Source organism: Anopheles ziemanni, chromosome 3, assembly GCF_943734765.1.
Source record: "Anopheles ziemanni chromosome 3, idAnoZiCoDA_A2_x.2, whole genome shotgun sequence".
Taxonomy (NCBI): domain Eukaryota; kingdom Metazoa; phylum Arthropoda; class Insecta; order Diptera; family Culicidae; genus Anopheles; species Anopheles ziemanni.
Genome location: NC_080706.1, coordinates 55,931,742 through 55,950,768, shown reverse-complemented (window position 1 = coordinate 55,950,768; position 19,027 = coordinate 55,931,742). Strand labels below are relative to the sequence as shown.

The following is a 19,027-nucleotide window of genomic DNA, read 5'->3' as shown; positions in this document are numbered from 1 at the left end:
ATGCGTTTTTAAGTCGATAAATGTTTTGGTGATATTGGTAGAGCAAAGTGCATTTGCCATGTTGCTCTCCTAATTTTGTTACAGAAAAGGTGTTTATTTAAGTAAATAATAATAAGGTTATTTCTGTTGTAAATTAAACAAGTCACAGATTGTTCGTTACATTCGACGACTCTCAAGCTTCGTCTACATAGATGGTGTAAATATCGTCCAAAAAAATGGTTATGAAATAACTGTAGCATAAAAATGGACATGTTATGTTAAACCATGTGTTGAAGAGATTCAACTCGACCAGCTAAAAAATCCATTGTGATCATTATAATTATGTGAGATTGTTTGCTCCACAAAACCGTTGCCTCTGGTTTCTTGTTTATGTTCTTAGTACGGCGGTATGTGGAATTTTTTTTTACCTACATTTGTTGTAAATTTAAATGCAAAGATAAGTAAAATTTTAAGATTTTTCAAGTAATAGTACGCTTGAATAATGCTTGTGCTGGATAAACATGCTTAATATATATCTTACTTCAATACTAGTAGTTAAGTTTAGAATTTAGTATTGATCATACCAACAATAATAGATCCTATTTCAACATTTTCCTATTTTTTTAGAGCGATAAGCAGTAAACGACTCTTCAGGCACTGGCACGCGCCGCAAACGAAGCGCTGGAATGGATTATACAAATTTAACTAGCGCCAATTCTCCTAACCGTGATGCCTGCCTGGTGTTGAACAAGACAAAAATATTGATAAATCTTTACGAAGGCATACCGGAAACGCTGTTGTTGAATGTGATTGCTTGGTTTTTTCTCATCCTGCTGTTCAATCTACTGCGCCAGCAGGCGTGGGATTATGGACGGTTGGCCCTGGTCAACATACAGGGAGAAAATAAACGATGGACACAGCTATTCTATGCACACCGGAACGCCGGAGGAAGCGGCTCTAGTGAATCGTCTGACGCGTTCAACAGCATCAGCATCGATCGAGGTTGCTTTTCGTGGATTTTAGCCACATTTCGGCTGACCAAAGAACAAATCCTCACCCACAGCGGGCCGGACGCCGTGCACTACCTTTCATTTCAGCGGCATCTGATGGCGGTGATGGGCATCATGACGGTGGTTTCGATCGTGATCATCCTGCCTATCAACTTCTCCGGCGCATTAAGTGGCGACAAGAACTCGTTCGGGCATACGACCCTCTCTAATCTGGACCCGAACTCGCCAACGATGTGGGTGCACGTGTTTTTCGCGATCGCGTACGTCCCGATGGTGGTGTTGATTATGCGACGTGCGTCCGGAAGAAACGCATTCAAAACAGCTCCAACGCGCACGATTATGGCGACCAACATTAGCCAGGGTGACTGTAGCAAAACCGTTATCCGTACTTTTCTGCATCAACTCTTCCCGGAGGTGGAAATCCAGGACATTCAGATGGCGTATAATATATCGAGTTTGATCAAGGCGTCGGAAGAGTACGAGCGAACAGTCGAGGCTAGGATCTTCTGCGAAGCGCAACGTGGAGCAAACGCTATCGAGGCAAAACCATTATTTTTCAGTTGCAACAAAGTGGACGCCCTCGAGTACTACAAGGAAAAGGAGGTTCAACTGGGTGGTGAGGTAGCACGGTTACGGGCCTCGGCCCTGAACGAACCGCTTGGTATCGCATTTGTGACGCTCCGTTCCATACAAGATGCACAACACGTGATGTTACATTTCAAACCCGGTACGTATCGTTCGTGGAACCTTTCGTTCGCGCCGGCACCGTCGGACATCTTCTGGGAAAATCTCAACATCGATACCGCTCAGTGGTACTGCAAGTGGGCCACTGTCAATTTTGCGTTGTTCGTGTTTCTTTTCTTCCTCACCACTCCGGTCATCATCGTGAACTCTCTGGATACTCTTTCACTTACCAAAAATACCACCTCGCAGATAAGCAAAATTAGTCCTTTGATTTCTGAGTTCCTGCCGACGCTTCTTCTATGGTCCCTATCGGCGTTAATGCCGGTAATCGTGGCCTACTCGGACACCTGGTTATCGCATTGGACGCGTTCAAGGCAAAATTACCTCATCATGACCAAGACTTTCGGCTACCTGTTATTTATGATCCTGATTTTACCTTCACTCGGACTCACCAGCGCCCAGGCATTGCTACAATGGACGATCGAGTCGAACGACACGTACCGCTGGGATTGCATCTTTCTGCCGGACAAGGGTGCATTCTTTGTGAACTACATCATTACGGCCGCGTTCATCGGTACCGCACTCGAGTTGATCCGCTTTCCCGACCTGATCTGCTACATCTGGAAACTGGCGACGGCCAAATCGCGTGCCGAAACGCCTTACATCCGGAAGACAATCCTCATCACGTTTCCGTTCGGCATTCACTACGCGTGGATGTTGATGGTGTTTACGACAAGCACGGTGTACAGTCTTGCCTGCCCACTGATAATGCCGTTCGCAATGGTGTACATTACCTTGAAGCACTTTGTCGACAAGCATAACCTTTTCTTTGCATTCGCACCGTCCAACATGATTAGCCAGGGCAGTGGCGGCAAGATACACAGCACCGCAGTTACTATGACCAAGATTTCCGTAGTGTTACTGCTCGTCATTATGGCCGCACTGGCAGTGGTACGAACGGCCGCGGTGGAAATGCGCGCCGTCGTGCTGCTACTGGCCCTATGTGGCACGCTAGTGATGTTTGCCAGCATGTCACCGATCAAACGATGCACTACAAAGCCGTTACGCATCGTGGAAACGGGTGACGATGCGCCTATCTATGTCGCGGACGTACTGATCAATCGTCGCATGGTGTCGGACAGCCCATCGCATCTCAGCTACGGCTCCGACACCACCATGAACATAGCGTTGAACGACGCTGGCGTTAGTGTGACCGCCTAAGACCGCCTGCTCCCGTCCCAGCCCCGGTTTCAAACATTCCATGTTTGCTGTCCCAAGGAAACTTTTGCACCCGGTGCATCCTTCGATGTGTGTGTTTGTGTCGATGATCGAAAGTGATATTAAATGTTAAGCAAACCCTATTGCGTACATTGCAGTATTCCGTATCTCAACCGGCAGCTAAACGGAACCAAAAAAGCATATTTCCTTCAGCTAAATTACTGTCAAAACCCTTTGTTTTGTGTGACATCACAATTAGCAAATTTTCGGGCTTTGAAACACAGGGAATGAAAACAACAAATCGGACTAGTGTAGTTGGAACAATCAGTTTTCATTTTCTTCCGTATGCACTTTACATGTTTGATCACTATTCGATTAAACAATAGGCTAATTCCGTTGCATTCAATGATCAATGTGAGAAACTGCAAACAATTCGAATGGAGTCTTCCTGAACTGATTTAAATGTCGCAAATTTTTGTTTTTTTTTTACTGTTGACAATTTGATAATAATGCAACTGCTTTGTTTTGTATGTTTTTTTATGTTACCCTTTAATTTTATGCACATTTAATCATACTGATTTTCTTAAAACTGTTAAAACCGCGTGAACGACGAGACTTTAACTGTTAATACTAAGAGATTTATACCAACGTAAGAATGCTAATAAACTAAATAATTATCTACAAGCAGAGTTTTCACGGTTATGGCTAAATTGTTGTGACAAGTTTAAGGGATTCCTAAAGTTGGTAAATGGTAACAACCAGTTTATAAGGACAGCAGAAAAATATGCATAGCATATTTACATTACCTCACAGGTCACAATATGATAATTAATATTAGTTTCTTTCATACTTCTTTGTTCTCAACACATTGAAATACTCTTGTTCAAAAGCAATTTTATTGAAACTTAAAACTTTAAAGATATAACTGTCATGTTTCCATAATATTAAAAAAGTCTTATTGTTCTCATATCAGTGGGTGAGTAACTGAAAAAGTTAAGCTTAATCCACTTCCTCAACCGTGGGTCCAGAGCGTCCACCGAAGCCTCCTGCCTGTTGGCCACAACTGCTCGGTGCCGGCCCAGCACCCGACTGTTGGTGTAGCTTCGTCATGATAGGACTGCAGGCGCGCGTCAACTCCTGCATCTTGTGCTCGAACTCCTCCTTCTCGGCCATGGTGTTGCCGTCGATCCAACGCAGCGTCTCGTCGCACCGGTCCTGCACGGTTTTTCGGTCGCTTTCGCTTAGCTTCGATCCGGCCGATTCCAGCGATTGTTTCAGATTGAAGCAGTACGCCTCAAGCTGGTTGCGGGCAGCGACACGCTCTCGTTGCTTTTCGTCCTCCTCGCGGAACTTCTCCGCCTCGGCCAGCATGCGATCGATGTCGGCCTGCGACAGTCGACCCTTGTCGTTCTTGATCGTGATCGTTTTCTCCTTGCCGGTGCTCTTTTCCTTCGCCGACACGTTTAGGATGCCGTTGGCGTCCAAGTCAAAAGTCACTTCAATCTGCGGTACTCCACGTGGCGCTGGTGGAATGCCGGACAGATCGAACTGACCCAGCAGGTTGTTGTCCTTCGTCATCGCTCGTTCGCCTTCGAACACCTGGATCGACACTCCCGGCTGATTGTCCGCGTAGGTGGAGAAGGTCTGCGTCTGCTTGCAGGGAATGCGTGAGTTGCGTTCGATCAACTTCGTCATAACGCCTCCGGCCGTTTCGATTCCCAGCGACAGCGGAGCCACGTCCACCAACAGCACATCCTGGATCTTCTCATCTTTGTCCCCACTCAGAATGGCCGCCTGCACCGCTGCACCATAAGCCACCGCCTCGTCGGGATTGATGGACAGGTTCAACGACTTGCCACAGAAGAAGTTCTGCAACAACGATTGCACCTTCGGGATGCGGGTCGAACCACCGACCAGGACGATATCGTGGATGGAGCTCTTGTCCATCTTGGCATCCGAAAGGGCTTTCTCCACCGGTTGCAAAGTTGAACGGAACAGATCCGAGCACAGTTCCTCGAAGCGCGCACGGCTGATCTTGGTGTAATAGTCGATTCCATCCATCAGGGCGTCAATCTCAATCGTGGCCTCCGTGCTGGAAGACAGGGTGCGCTTGGCTCGCTCGCAGGCCGTTCTCAGGCGGCGAAGGGCCCTGGCGTTCCTCGATAGGTCCTTCTTGTGCTTCCGCTTGAACTCTTCGACGAAGTGGGCCACCATCCGGTTGTCGAAGTCTTCGCCGCCCAGATGAGTATCTCCAGCAGTGGCGCGCACCTCGAACAGCGATCCCTCGTCAATGGTCAGGATGGACACGTCGAACGTTCCTCCGCCCAGGTCGAAGATTAACACGTTGCGCTCTCCCTTCAGATTCTTGTCCAAACCGTACGCCAAGGCGGCGGCCGTCGGTTCGTTGATGATTCGCATCACATTCAGACCTGCGATGGCTCCGGCGTCCTTCGTGGCCTGGCGTTGACTGTCGTTAAAGTACGCTGGAACAGTGATGACCGCGTTCTTCACCGACTGGCCCAGGTATGCTTCGGCCGTTTCCTTCATCTTGGTAAGCACCATCGAGCTGATCTCCTCCGGGGCGAATGTCTTACGCTCGCCTTTGAATTCCACCTGAATCTTTGGTTTGCCGCAATCGTTGACCACCGTGAACGGCCAGTGCTTCAGATCGGCCTGAATCTTGGGGTCGTCATACTTGCGTCCAATCAATCGCTTAGCGTCGAACACTGTGTTTGTGGGGTTCATGGCCACCTGGTTCTTGGCCGCGTCGCCGATGAGCCGCTCTGTGTCCGAGAAGGCAACATAGCTCGGGGTCGTACGGTTGCCCTGGTCGTTGGCGATGATTTCTACCTTTCCATGCTGGAACACACCGACGCACGAGTACGTGGTGCCCAGGTCAATTCCGATTGCAGAAGGCATTTTGTTACTACTGGTTACTGCACACACACTTTTTTCACGAATTTCACTAAAATACTTTTCTTTACGGTGAGTTGTTCAGATTGACTTTGCTTGAACTAACTTTTTGTTATTTTCACTTTTCAAAATTCTTCGTCGTTTGCGAAAGTCAAATATCTCGCACTTGGCTTAGATCGGTTCACTTGCTCTCTCTTGCTTTGTTGAATATCTTCTGATGAGGACTGCTCGATTCCTCACTATTTATACGCATAGCCCGAAGTTCGAGATGCGATGAGAAACATCCAGAAGCTGCTCGAGTTTCTCACGATTGTTCTCGCAGTATTCCGTCAAGGGTGTATGTATGTGCTATGGAAACAATGTGCCTCGACTGAGTCTCGAGCACTCGAGCAGTTGACGTCAGCTTGAGCTAACGAATGTGCTAGAAAGCAAAAGAAGAAAGGGGTACTCTCTTCTATGCCTATTTATGAATACATGAGTCGACGTTTATGTTGATACATCGTTTTTCATAATCGGGAAAATTTTCAAGAAAACAAAACGGCTCGTAACCAATTTTTCTAAGAATGACTAAATCATGTATGCTCTACATGTGGTATGCGATTTTTCCTACCGTTTTATGGTTTTCAATTTTCTAGATTTTTCAAAACTGAAAATCCCATAGTTTGTTTTCTATATTCAACAGATTGCAAAATGTAATGCAAACATTATATTATGTTATCCCTTATTGTGCGTGGATATACAGGCAGTCCTCTCGTACAGAGGTGGGGGTCCGGTCTCAGTGGGGATTTGAAGCCATGCCGTCCAGCTGATGAGCCTCAGCGCTCATGGTGTACAGAATTATTGCAAACATTTACACAACTTTATATAATCGATAATCGATAAATACTGAAGGGTTTTTATTCATTGTATATTTTTATTCCACTTTTGCAATACCTAAACTATGAACGAAAGACTCTTATGATGGTTCCAAGGTGTCTTTGAGTACATGCCAGCAAATACATGATTTTTTGTTGGCCCAACCAAAGATTGTAAAACGAATGTTCATGTATGAATAGCATTTGGAATTTATGATAAATACCCACGACCGGGTTTTCCACGACAATTTTTGGAAAATAATTATTGTTGACTCATGTAGTCATAAATAGGCATAGAAGAGAGTACCCCTTTTTTCTCTTGCTTTCTAGCACATTCGTTAGCTCAAGCTGACGTCAACTGCTCGAGTGCTCGAGACTCAGTCGAGGCACATTGTTTCCATAGCACATACATACACCCTTGACGGAATACTGCGAGAACAATCGTGAGAAACTCGAGCAGCTTCTGGATGTTTCTCATCGCATCTCGAACTTCGGGCTATGCGTATAAATAGTGAGGAATCGAGCAGTCCTCATCAGAAGATATTCAACAAAGCAAGAGAGAGCAAGTGAACCGATCTAAGCCAAGTGCGAGATATTTGACTTTCGCAAACGACGAAGAATTTTGAAAAGTGAAAATAACAGAAAGTTAGTTCAAGCAAAGTCAATCTGAACAACTCACCGTAAAGAAAAGTATTTTAGTGAAATTCGTGAAAAAAGTGTGTGTGCAGTAACCAGTAGTAACAAAATGCCTTCTGCAATCGGAATTGACCTGGGCACCACGTACTCGTGCGTCGGTGTGTTCCAGCATGGAAAGGTAGAAATCATCGCCAACGACCAGGGCAACCGTACGACCCCGAGCTATGTTGCCTTCTCGGACACAGAGCGGCTCATCGGCGACGCGGCCAAGAACCAGGTGGCCATGAACCCCACAAACACAGTGTTCGACGCTAAGCGATTGATTGGACGCAAGTATGACGACCCCAAGATTCAGGCCGATCTGAAGCACTGGCCGTTCACGGTGGTCAACGATTGCGGCAAACCAAAGATTCAGGTGGAATTCAAAGGCGAGCGTAAGACATTCGCCCCGGAGGAGATCAGCTCGATGGTGCTTACCAAGATGAAGGAAACGGCCGAAGCATACCTGGGCCAGTCGGTGAAGAACGCGGTCATCACTGTTCCAGCGTACTTTAACGACAGTCAACGCCAGGCCACGAAGGACGCCGGAGCCATCGCAGGTCTGAATGTGATGCGAATCATCAACGAACCGACGGCCGCCGCCTTGGCGTACGGTTTGGACAAGAATCTGAAGGGAGAGCGCAACGTGTTAATCTTCGACCTGGGCGGAGGAACGTTCGACGTGTCCATCCTGACCATTGACGAGGGATCGCTGTTCGAGGTGCGCGCCACTGCTGGAGATACTCATCTGGGCGGCGAAGACTTCGACAACCGGATGGTGGCCCACTTCGTCGAAGAGTTCAAGCGGAAGCACAAGAAGGACCTATCGAGGAACGCCAGGGCCCTTCGCCGCCTGAGAACGGCCTGCGAGCGAGCCAAGCGCACCCTGTCTTCCAGCACGGAGGCCACGATTGAGATTGACGCCCTGATGGATGGAATCGACTATTACACCAAGATCAGCCGTGCGCGCTTCGAGGAACTGTGCTCGGATCTGTTCCGTTCAACTTTGCAACCGGTGGAGAAAGCCCTTTCGGATGCCAAGATGGACAAGAGCTCCATCCACGATATCGTCCTGGTCGGTGGTTCGACCCGCATCCCGAAGGTGCAATCGTTGTTGCAGAACTTCTTCTGTGGCAAGTCGTTGAACCTGTCCATCAATCCCGACGAGGCGGTGGCTTATGGTGCAGCGGTGCAGGCGGCCATTCTGAGTGGGGACAAAGATGAGAAGATCCAGGATGTGCTGTTGGTGGACGTGGCTCCGCTGTCGCTGGGAATCGAAACGGCCGGAGGCGTTATGACGAAGTTGATCGAACGCAACTCACGCATTCCCTGCAAGCAGACGCAGACCTTCTCCACCTACGCGGACAATCAGCCGGGAGTGTCGATCCAGGTGTTCGAGGGCGAACGAGCGATGACGAAGGACAACAACCTGCTGGGTCAGTTCGATCTGTCCGGCATTCCACCAGCGCCACGTGGAGTACCGCAAATCGAAGTGACTTTTGACTTGGACGCCAACGGCATCCTGAACGTGTCGGCGAAGGAAAAGAGCACCGGCAAGGAGAAAACGATCACGATCAAGAACGACAAGGGTCGACTGTCGCAGGCCGACATCGATCGCATGCTGGCCGAGGCGGAGAAGTTCCGCGAGGAGGACGAAAAGCAACGAGAGCGTGTCGCTGCCCGCAACCAGCTTGAGGCGTACTGCTTCAATCTGAAACAATCGCTGGAATCGGCAGGATCGAAGCTAAGCGAAAGCGACCGAAAAACCGTGCAGGACCGGTGCGACGAGACGCTGCGTTGGATCGACGGCAACACCATGGCCGAGAAGGAGGAGTTCGAGCACAAGATGCAGGAGTTGACGCGCGCCTGCAGTCCTATCATGGCGAAGCTACACCAACAGTCGGGTGCTGGGCCGGCACCGAGCAGTTGTGGCCAACAGGCAGGAGGCTTCGGTGGACGCTCTGGACCCACGGTTGAGGAGGTGGATTAAAAAGTACTGAAATTACACTGACTGATAGCTGTGTACAGATCTGTATTATTTAGTGGTAGGAAGAATCGTATTTAAGTGTATAAAGGCTTTCGTTAATCCCAAAGTAGATGTAATTGTCATGTTTCCTGATGCATGTGATACTGTAGCATTTGTCTTTGTTAAGAACATGGTGAATAAAATAAAATTTGTTGATAAAAACAACCTTTTTATCTTGCCTACGATTATCGGTAAACTGTCTCTTATAAAAACTAAATATCCGAAAGCGAAGAAATTGGTAATCAAAGTACAGAATTAACATTTTAGTGATTGGGTTATTAAAGTTTTCACTTGAGGAAATGAACTATAATTACTTTTGGACTTTTTCACAAGTTGACTCTAAAAATAGCCCATTTCGATACTTTCCATCGTTGTTTCTATCTTTCCGCAGAACTCGTTCCGTTTGGTGGTATTTTTCTAGGCTTAAACAATTTGCTCAATGGTTATTTAAGTTGTAAAAAAATAAAACCAATAAAAATCCTTTCCGTTTACATGTAAGTAGAATTGCGAGCAATTTTTTAAAATTCATAAAATTTAAACTTTAGAAGCTTTTTACGAAAAAAAGAAATGGCCCTAAGAATAATGCTTAAGAAATAGTTCAGTTGTGTGTTTTGTTATTATTTTCATTTATTTTGATTTATCATAAATTCCAAATGCTATTCATACATGAACATTCGTGTAACAATCTTTGGTTGGGCCAACAAAAAATCGTGTATTTGCTGGCATGTACTCAAAGACACCTTGGAACCATCATAAGAGACTTTCGTTCATAGTTTAGGTATTGCAAAAGTGGAATAAAAATATACAATGAATAAAAACCCTTCAGTATTTATCGATATCGATTATATAAAGTTGTCTTAATGTTTGCAATAATTCTGTACACCATGAGCGCTGAGGCTCATCAGCTGGACGGCATGGCTTCAAATCCCCACTGAGACCGGACCCCCACCTCTGTACGAGAGGACTGCCTGTATATCCACGCACAATAAGGGATAACATAATATAATGTTTGCATTACATTTTGCAATCTATTGAATATAGAAAACAAACTATGGTTTTTCAGTTTTGAAAAATCTAGAAAATTGAAAACCAAAAAACGGTAGGAAAATTGCATACCACATGTAGAGTATACATAATTTAGTCATTCTTAGAAAAATTGGTTACGAGCCGTTTTGTTTTCTTGAAAATTTTCCCGATTATGAAAAACGATGTATCAACATAAACGTCGACTCATGTATTCATAAATAGGCATAGAAGAGAGTACCCCTTTCTTCTTTTGCTTTCTAGCACATTCGTTAGATCGAGCTAACGTCAACTGCTCGAGTGCTCGAGACTCAGTCGAGGCACATTGTTTCCATAGCACATACATACACCCTTGACGGAATACTGCGAGAACAATCGTGAGAAACTCGAGCAGCTTCTGGATGTTTCTCATCGCATCTCGAACTTCGGGCGACGCGTATAAATAGTGAGGAATCGAGCAGTCCTCATCAGAAGATATTCAACAAAGCAAGAGAGAGCAAGTGAACCGATCTAAGCCAAGTGCGAGATATTTGACTTTCGCAAACGACGAAGAATTTTGAAAAGTGAAAATAACAGAAAGTTAGTTCAAGCAAAGTAAATCTGAACAACTCACCGTAAAGAAAAGTATTTTAGTGAAATTCGTGAAAAAAGTGTGTGTGCAGTAACCAGTAGTAACAAAATGCCTTCTGCAATCGGAATTGACCTGGGCACCACGTACTCGTGCGTCGGTGTGTTCCAGCATGGAAAGGTAGAAATCATCGCCAACGACCAGGGCAACCGTACGACCCCGAGCTATGTTGCCTTCTCGGACACAGAGCGGCTCATCGGCGACGCGGCCAAGAACCAGGTGGCCATGAACCCCACAAACACAGTGTTCGACGCTAAGCGATTGATTGGACGCAAGTATGACGACCCCAAGATTCAGGCCGATCTGAAGCACTGGCCGTTCACGGTGGTCAACGATTGCGGCAAACCAAAGATTCAGGTGGAATTCAAAGGCGAGCGTAAGACATTCGCCCCGGAGGAGATCAGCTCGATGGTGCTTACCAAGATGAAGGAAACGGCCGAAGCATACCTGGGCCAGTCGGTGAAGAACGCGGTCATCACTGTTCCAGCGTACTTTAACGACAGTCAACGTCAGGCCACTAAGGACGCCGGAGCCATCGCAGGTCTGAATGTGATGCGAATCATCAACGAACCGACGGCCGCCGCCTTGGCGTACGGTTTGGACAAGAATCTGAAGGGAGAGCGCAACGTGTTAATCTTCGACCTGGGCGGAGGAACGTTCGACGTGTCCATCCTGACCATTGACGAGGGATCGCTGTTCGAGGTGCGCGCCACTGCTGGAGATACTCATCTGGGCGGCGAAGACTTCGACAACCGGATGGTGGCTCACTTCGTCGAAGAGTTCAAGCGGAAGCACAAGAAGGACCTATCGAGGAACGCCAGGGCCCTTCGTCGCCTGAGAACGGCCTGCGAGCGAGCCAAGCGCACCCTGTCTTCCAGCACGGAGGCCACGATTGAGATTGATGCCCTGATGGATGGAATCGACTATTACACCAAGATCAGCCGTGCGCGCTTCGAGGAACTGTGCTCGGATCTGTTCCGTTCAACTTTGCAACCGGTGGAGAAAGCCCTTTCGGACGCCAAGATGGACAAGAGCTCCATCCACGATATCGTCCTGGTCGGTGGTTCGACCCGCATCCCGAAGGTGCAATCGTTGTTGCAGAACTTCTTCTGTGGCAAGTCGTTGAACCTGTCCATCAATCCCGACGAGGCGGTGGCTTATGGTGCAGCGGTGCAGGCGGCCATTCTGAGTGGGGACAAAGATGAGAAGATCCAGGATGTGCTGTTGGTGGACGTGGCTCCGCTGTCGCTGGGAATCGAAACGGCCGGAGGCGTTATGACGAAGTTGATCGAACGCAACTCACGCATTCCCTGCAAGCAGACGCAGACCTTCTCCACCTACGCGGACAATCAGCCGGGAGTGTCGATCCAGGTGTTCGAGGGCGAACGAGCGATGACGAAGGACAACAACCTGCTGGGTCAGTTCGATCTGTCCGGCATTCCACCAGCGCCACGTGGAGTACCGCAAATCGAAGTGACTTTTGACTTGGACGCCAACGGCATCCTGAACGTGTCGGCGAAGGAAAAGAGCACCGGCAAGGAGAAAACGATCACGATCAAGAACGACAAGGGTCGACTGTCGCAGGCCGACATCGATCGCATGCTGGCCGAGGCGGAGAAGTTCCGCGAGGAGGACGAAAAGCAACGAGAGCGTGTCGCTGCCCGCAACCAGCTTGAGGCGTACTGCTTCAATCTGAAACAATCGCTGGAATCGGCCGGATCGAAGCTAAGCGAAAGCGACCGCAAAACCGTGCAGGACCGGTGCGACGAGACGCTGCGTTGGATCGACGGCAACACCATGGCCGAGAAGGAGGAGTTCGAGCACAAGATGCAGGAGTTGACGCGCGCCTGCAGTCCTATCATGGCGAAGCTACACCAACAGTCGGGTGCTGGGCCGGCACCGAGCAGTTGTGGCCAACAGGCAGGAGGCTTCGGTGGACGCTCTGGACCCACGGTTGAGGAGGTGGATTAAAAAGTACTGCAATTACACTGACTGATAGCTGTGTACAGATCTGTATTATTTAGTGGTAGGAAGAATCGTATTTAAGTGTATAAAGGCTTTCGTTAATCCCAAAGTAGATGTAATTGTCATGTTTCCTGATGCATGTGATACTGTAGCATTTTTCTTTGTTAAGAACATGGTGAATAAAATAAAATTTGTTGATAAAAACAACCTTTTTATCTTGCCTACGATTATCGGTAAACTGTCTCTTATAAAAACTAAATATCCGAAAGCGAAGAAATTGGTAATCAATGTTAGTACAGAATTAACATTTTAGTGATTGGGTTATTAAAGTTTTCACTTGAGGAAATGAACTATAATTACTTTTGGACTTTTTCACAAGTTGACTCTAAAAATAGCCCATTTCGATACTTTCCATCGTTGTTTCTATCTTTCCGCATTATTCTATCTTTCCGCAGAACTCGTTCCGTTTGGTGGTATTTTTCTAGGCTTAAACAATTTGCTCAAAGGTTATTTAAGTTGTAAAAAAATAAAACCAATAAAAATCCTTTCCGTTTACATGTAAGTAGAATTGCGGGCAATTTTTTAAAATTCATAAAACTTAAATTTTAGAAGCTTTTTACGAAAAAAAGAAATGGCCCTAAGAATAATGCTTAAGAAATAGTTCAGTTGTGTGTTTTGTTATTATTTCGATTTATTTTGATTTATCATAAATTCCAAATGCTATTCATACATGAACATTCGTGTAACAATCTTTGGTTGGGCCAACAAAAAATCGTGTATTTGCTGGCATGTACTCAAAGACACCTTGGAACCATCATAAGAGACTTTCGTTCATAGTTTAGGTATTGCAAAAGTGGAATAAAAATATACAATGAATAAAAACCCTTCAGTATTTATCGATATCGATTATATAAAGTTGTGTTAATATTTGCAATAATTCTGTACACCATGAGCGCTGAGGCTCACCAGTTGGACGGTGTGGCTTCGAATCCCCACCGAGACCGGACCCCCACCTCTGTACGAGAGGACTGCCTGTATATCCACGCACAATAAGGGATAACATAATATAATGTTTGCATTACATTTTGCAATCTATTGAATATAGAAAACAAACTATGGGTTTTCAGTTTTGAAAAATCTAGAAAATTGAAAAGCATAAAACGGTAGGAAAAATCGCATACCACATGTAGAGTATACATAATTTAGTCATTCTTAGAAAAATTGGTTACGAGCCGTTTTGTTTTCTTGAAAATTTTCCCGATTATGAAAAACGATGTATCAACATAAACGTCGACTCATGTATTCATAAATAGGCATAGAAGAGAGTACCCCTTTCTTCTTTTGCTTTCTAGCACATTCGTTAGATCGAGCTAACGTCAACTGCTCGAGTGCTCGAGACTCAGTCGAGGCACATTGTTTCCATAGCACATACATACACCCTTGACGGAATACTGCGAGAACAATCGTGAGAAACTCGAGCAGCTTCTGGATGTTTCTCATCGCATCTCGAACTTCGGGCTATGCGTATAAATAGTGAGGAATCGAGCAGTCCTCATCAGAAGATATTCAACAAAGCAAGAGAGAGCAAGTGAACCGATCTAAGCCAAGTGCGAGATATTTGACTTTCGCAAACGACGAAGAATTTTGAAAAGTGAAAATAACAGAAAGTTAGTTCAAGCAAAGTAAATCTGAACAACTCACCGTAAAGAAAAATATTTTAGTGAAATTCGTGAAAAAAGTGTGTGTGCAGTAACCAGTAGTAACAAAATGCCTTCTGCAATCGGAATTGACCTGGGCACCACGTACTCGTGCGTCGGTGTGTTCCAGCATGGAAAGGTAGAAATCATCGCCAACGACCAGGGCAACCGTACGACCCCGAGCTATGTTGCCTTCTCGGACACAGAGCGGCTCATCGGCGACGCGGCCAAGAACCAGGTGGCCATGAACCCCACAAACACAGTGTTCGACGCTAAGCGATTGATTGGACGCAAGTATGACGACCCCAAGATTCAGGCCGATCTGAAGCACTGGCCGTTCACGGTGGTCAACGATTGCGGCAAACCAAAGATTCAGGTGGAATTCAAAGGCGAGCGTATGACATTCGCCCCGGAGGAGATCAGCTCGATGGTGCTTACCAAGATGAAGGAAACGGCCGAAGCATACCTGGGCCAGTCGGTGAAGAACGCGGTCATCACTGTTCCAGCGTACTTTAACGACAGTCAACGCCAGGCCACGAAGGACGCCGGAGCCATCGCAGGTCTGAATGTGATGCGAATCATCAACGAACCGACGGCCGCCGCCTTGGCGTACGGTTTGGACAAGAATCTGAAGGGAGAGCGCAACGTGTTAATCTTCGACCTGGGCGGAGGAACGTTCGACGTGTCCATCCTGACCATTGACGAGGGATCGCTGTTCGAGGTGCGCGCCACTGCTGGAGATACTCATCTGGGCGGCGAAGACTTCGACAACCGGATGGTGGCCCACTTCGTCGAAGAGTTCAAGCGGAAGCACAAGAAGGACCTATCGAGGAACGCCAGGGCCCTTCGTCGCCTGAGAACGGCCTGCGAGCGAGCCAAGCGCACACTCTCTTCCAGCACGGAGGCCACGATTGAGATTGACGCCCTGATGGATGGAATCGACTATTACACCAAGATCAGCCGTGCGCGCTTCGAGGAACTGTGCTCGGATCTGTTCCGTTCAACTTTGCAACCGGTGGAGAAAGCCCTTTCGGACGCCAAGATGGACAAGAGGTCCATCCACGATATCGTCCTGGTCGGTGGTTCGACCCGCATCCCGAAGGTGCAATCGTTGTTGCAGAACTTCTTCTGTGGCAAGTCGTTGAACCTGTCCATCAATCCCGACGAGGCGGTGGCTTATGGTGCAGCGGTGCAGGCGGCCATTCTGAGTGGGGACAAGGATGAGAAGATCCAGGATGTGCTGTTGGTGGATGTGGCTCCGCTGTCGCTGGGAATCGAAACGGCCGGAGGCGTTATGACGAAGTTGATCGAACGCAACTCACGCATTCCCTGCAAGCAGACGCAGACCTTCTCCACCTACGCGGACAATCAGCCGGGAGTGTCGATTCAGGTGTTCGAGGGCGAACGAGCGATGACGAAGGACAACAACCTGCTGGGTCAGTTCGATCTGTCCGGCATTCCACCAGCGCCACGTGGAGTACCGCAGATTGAAGTGACTTTTGACTTGGACGCCAACGGCATCCTGAACGTGTCGGCGAAGGAAAAGAGCACCGGCAAGGAGAAAACGATCACGATCAAGAACGACAAGGGTCGACTGTCGCAGGCCGACATCGATCGCATGCTGGCCGAGGCGGAGAAGTTCCGCGAGGAGGACGAAAAGCAACGAGAGCGTGTCGCTGCCCGCAACCAGCTTGAGGCGTACTGCTTCAATCTGAAACAATCGCTGGAATCGGCCGGATCGAAGCTAAGCGAAAGCGACCGCAAAACCGTGCAGGACCGGTGCGACGAGACGCTGCGTTGGATCGACGGCAACACCATGGCCGAGAAGGAGGAGTTCGAGCACAAGATGCAGGAGTTGACGCGCGCCTGCAGTCCTATCATGACGAAGCTACACCAACAGTCGGGTGCTGGGCCGGCACCGAGCAGTTGTGGCCAACAGGCAGGAGGCTTCGGTGGACGCTCTGGACCCACGGTTGAGGAGGTGGATTAAAAAGTACTGCAATTACACTGACTGATAGCTGTGTACAGATCTGTATTATTTAGTGGTAGGAAGAATCGTATTTAAGTGTATAAAGGCTTTCGTTAATCCCAAAGTAGATGTAATTGTCATGTTTCCTGATGCATGTGATACTGTAGCATTTTTCTTTGTTAAGAACATGGTGAATAAAATAAAATTTGTTGATAAAAACAACCTTTTTATCTTGCCTACGATTATCGGTAAACCGTCTCTTATAAAAACTAAATATCCGAAAGCGAAGAAATTGGTAATCAATGTTAGTACAGAGTTAACATTTTAGTGATTGGTGTGATATCCTATGTTAGTATATTGCTGCAACAACGCATACGCTGTGAGTCAACGGGCAGTGGTCGCCACACACGACCTTCTTTATTCAGAGTCCGATCCGTACTGACTACCCTCTATCCCTGTCACCCGTAACCCAGGATGCCACATCCTCCCTTTGGCAAAAATAAAGCGTTACTTATTCTCAGAATTCTCTACTCTCTACACACATGTTCAAGTACCGCTTCGGTGGCCTTATATTTCTACCGCTACGCCCTTCAGGCCTCGGATTCTCTTTGTATGCCTCTTCCACGTCTTGTGCCTTCGATAAATTCTGCAATCCTGTCCGTCCAAGTGGCTCCATTTCCTTGTGGTGTACTGACTCTGATGACTTACCCTCAGCCTGCACTTGGTCCTCGTCAAATCGTCGGATGTACCTCTTCAGCATCTTGACGTTACGCTCGTACTCCTTATTACTTGTCATGTCAACAATAGTAGCTCTGCCTCCGTGAAGCTCCTTCACCTTATACAATATATTCTTATACACCGTGTCAGTTTTATCTCTTCTCTGCTGCATCATCAATACCATATCCACTATGTTAGTATATTGCTGCAACAACGCATACGCTGTGAGTCAACGGGCAGTGGTCGCCACACACGACCTTCTTTATTCGGAGTCCGATCCGTACTGACTACCCTCTATCCCTGTCACCCGTAACCCAGGATGCCACAATTGGGTTATTAAAGTTTTCACTTGAGGAAATGAACTATAATTACTTTTGGACTTTCTCACAAGTTGTGTTGCGGTAACAACAATGTTACCACCTCTATTTTAGCAGTTTGCTACATGGGACATTAGCTGTCATTGTGACATATGTCGGATTATATAAAATGGCGAGCGCGCCAGGAATTCTTGCTCTGTGTGTGAATAAACGCTACGGTGAAACAACGTGTACTCTTTGTAAAGTCAAACCCCTGGAAAGAACCTACCATTTTCTGCGTCAGGTTATGGGCCCAGTGCTGCGTAAGCCCAGGGAAACACGAAATTAGAACAAGAAGCATTGTGAGAATCGGCAAGTTAGAGAAAAAGCACGGAAATGGCCAGCAGTGCAAGAAAAGCTGGTATTGTGCAGTTCTCAGGAGAAGGGTTCGATACATGGAAGTTTCGAGTGGAAACCCAACTCGCCGCCCATGGTGTGAAGGAGGTTCTAACCTCTGATCCACCCGAGGAGAAGGCAAGTGCTGAAGTAAAACGTGATTTCGTGGAAAAAGACGACAGAGCAAAGGCGTTGATTGTAGCGTACATCGCGGATACCCACCTGGAGTACGTTAGGGACAAACAGACTGCCAGGGCGATGTGGGAAACACTGGCCAACACGTTTTCTAAAAAGGGTTTTGCGTCACAAACCTATATCCGTAGAACACTCGCATTGTTGCGTATGGAGGATGGAACGGCGCTGGTTGACCACTTCAGAAAATTCGACGAACTCATTAGGCAATTGAAGGAAGCCGGGGCAACAGTAACGGAGCTTGACCAAGTAAGTCAGCTATTCATTTCGCTACCAAGTTCTTACGATGTGGTAACAACCGCAATGGAAAACCTTGAAGATAATCAAATAAGGTTGGACGTTATAAAGGCCCGTTTGCTAGCGGAGGAGCGAAAGCGTTTGGGCAGAAATACGGACACAATGAGTGGAAGTGAAAGTATGGTTCTGGTGACAAAAACGAAGAAAACTTATGGAAAACCAAAATTTCCTGGAAAGTGCTTTGTGTGCGGTGCGGTTGGGCACAAGAAAGCAGAATGTTCCAAAGCGAGAAAAGAGCGACACGTTCATGCACAAACAGCAGTGGTAGATAATCGGGAGGTAGCTTTGGCGAGCTATAGCGCGCGGAACAATGGAGACAGCAGCAAATTGGACTGGGTTCTTGACTCAGGGGCCAGTAGACACATGATAAACGATGAAACATTGTTCTCTTCGTTTGTTAAGCTACCAAATCCCGTTATCATTAGTAGCGCTAAAAGCACTGCAAGCATGAAAAGCGCGACTGAAGGCATTGTAAGAGGACAGGTAAC

The 19,027-nt window shown here is 47.2% G+C and overlaps 4 protein-coding genes across 16 annotated transcripts; 3 read left to right on the top strand and 1 right to left on the bottom strand.

Moving 5' to 3' along the window:
* The first annotated feature begins 1,081 nt into the window (after nucleotides 1-1,081).
* On the top strand, nucleotides 1,082-9,323 carry LOC131285059 (heat shock protein 70 B2-like). Its single transcript, XM_058313919.1, has 3 exons — nucleotides 1,082-2,888; nucleotides 6,060-6,141; nucleotides 7,387-9,323. Exons 1-3 carry the CDS (start codon nucleotides 1,086-1,088, stop codon nucleotides 9,321-9,323), a joined length of 3,822 nt encoding a protein of 1,273 aa, XP_058169902.1. The 5' UTR covers nucleotides 1,082-1,085.
* LOC131287513 (heat shock protein 70 B2) lies at nucleotides 3,811-5,825 on the bottom strand. 5 transcript variants are annotated; one of them, XM_058316571.1, is made up of 2 exons: nucleotides 5,643-5,810; nucleotides 3,811-5,603 (listed from the first exon to the last, which is right to left on the bottom strand). In XM_058316571.1, exons 1-2 carry the CDS (start codon nucleotides 5,808-5,810, stop codon nucleotides 3,891-3,893), a joined length of 1,881 nt encoding a protein of 626 aa, XP_058172554.1. In that variant the 3' UTR covers nucleotides 3,811-3,890. The 5 variants fall into 5 exon arrangements, with proteins under 5 accessions (XP_058172554.1, XP_058172556.1, XP_058172552.1 ...); XM_058316569.1 differs by having other exon boundaries at nucleotides 3,891-3,941; nucleotides 3,975-5,810; XM_058316570.1 differs by having other exon boundaries at nucleotides 3,891-3,937; nucleotides 3,977-5,810.
* A 1,723-nt stretch (nucleotides 9,324-11,046) lies between the features above and the next one.
* Nucleotides 11,047-12,981, top strand: LOC131289451 (heat shock protein 70 B2-like). 5 transcript variants are annotated; one of them, XM_058318716.1, is made up of 2 exons: nucleotides 11,062-11,229; nucleotides 11,269-12,981. In XM_058318716.1, the coding sequence occupies exons 1-2, from the start codon at nucleotides 11,062-11,064 to the stop codon at nucleotides 12,979-12,981; spliced, it is 1,881 nt and encodes a 626-aa protein (XP_058174699.1). The 5 variants fall into 5 exon arrangements, with proteins under 5 accessions (XP_058174701.1, XP_058174699.1, XP_058174700.1 ...); XM_058318717.1 differs by having other exon boundaries at nucleotides 11,062-12,895; nucleotides 12,938-12,981; XM_058318715.1 differs by having other exon boundaries at nucleotides 11,062-12,895; nucleotides 12,935-12,981.
* A 1,746-nt stretch (nucleotides 12,982-14,727) lies between these two features.
* Nucleotides 14,728-16,698, top strand: LOC131289484 (heat shock protein 70 B2-like). Of its 5 annotated transcripts, none has more exons than XM_058318755.1 (2): nucleotides 14,743-14,910; nucleotides 14,950-16,698. In XM_058318755.1, exons 1-2 carry the CDS (start codon nucleotides 14,743-14,745, stop codon nucleotides 16,660-16,662), a joined length of 1,881 nt encoding a protein of 626 aa, XP_058174738.1. In that variant the 3' UTR covers nucleotides 16,663-16,698. The 5 variants fall into 5 exon arrangements, with proteins under 5 accessions (XP_058174741.1, XP_058174738.1, XP_058174739.1 ...); XM_058318756.1 differs by having other exon boundaries at nucleotides 14,743-16,576; nucleotides 16,619-16,662; XM_058318754.1 differs by having other exon boundaries at nucleotides 14,743-16,576; nucleotides 16,616-16,662.
* The last annotated feature ends 2,329 nt before the right edge of the window (nucleotides 16,699-19,027 follow it).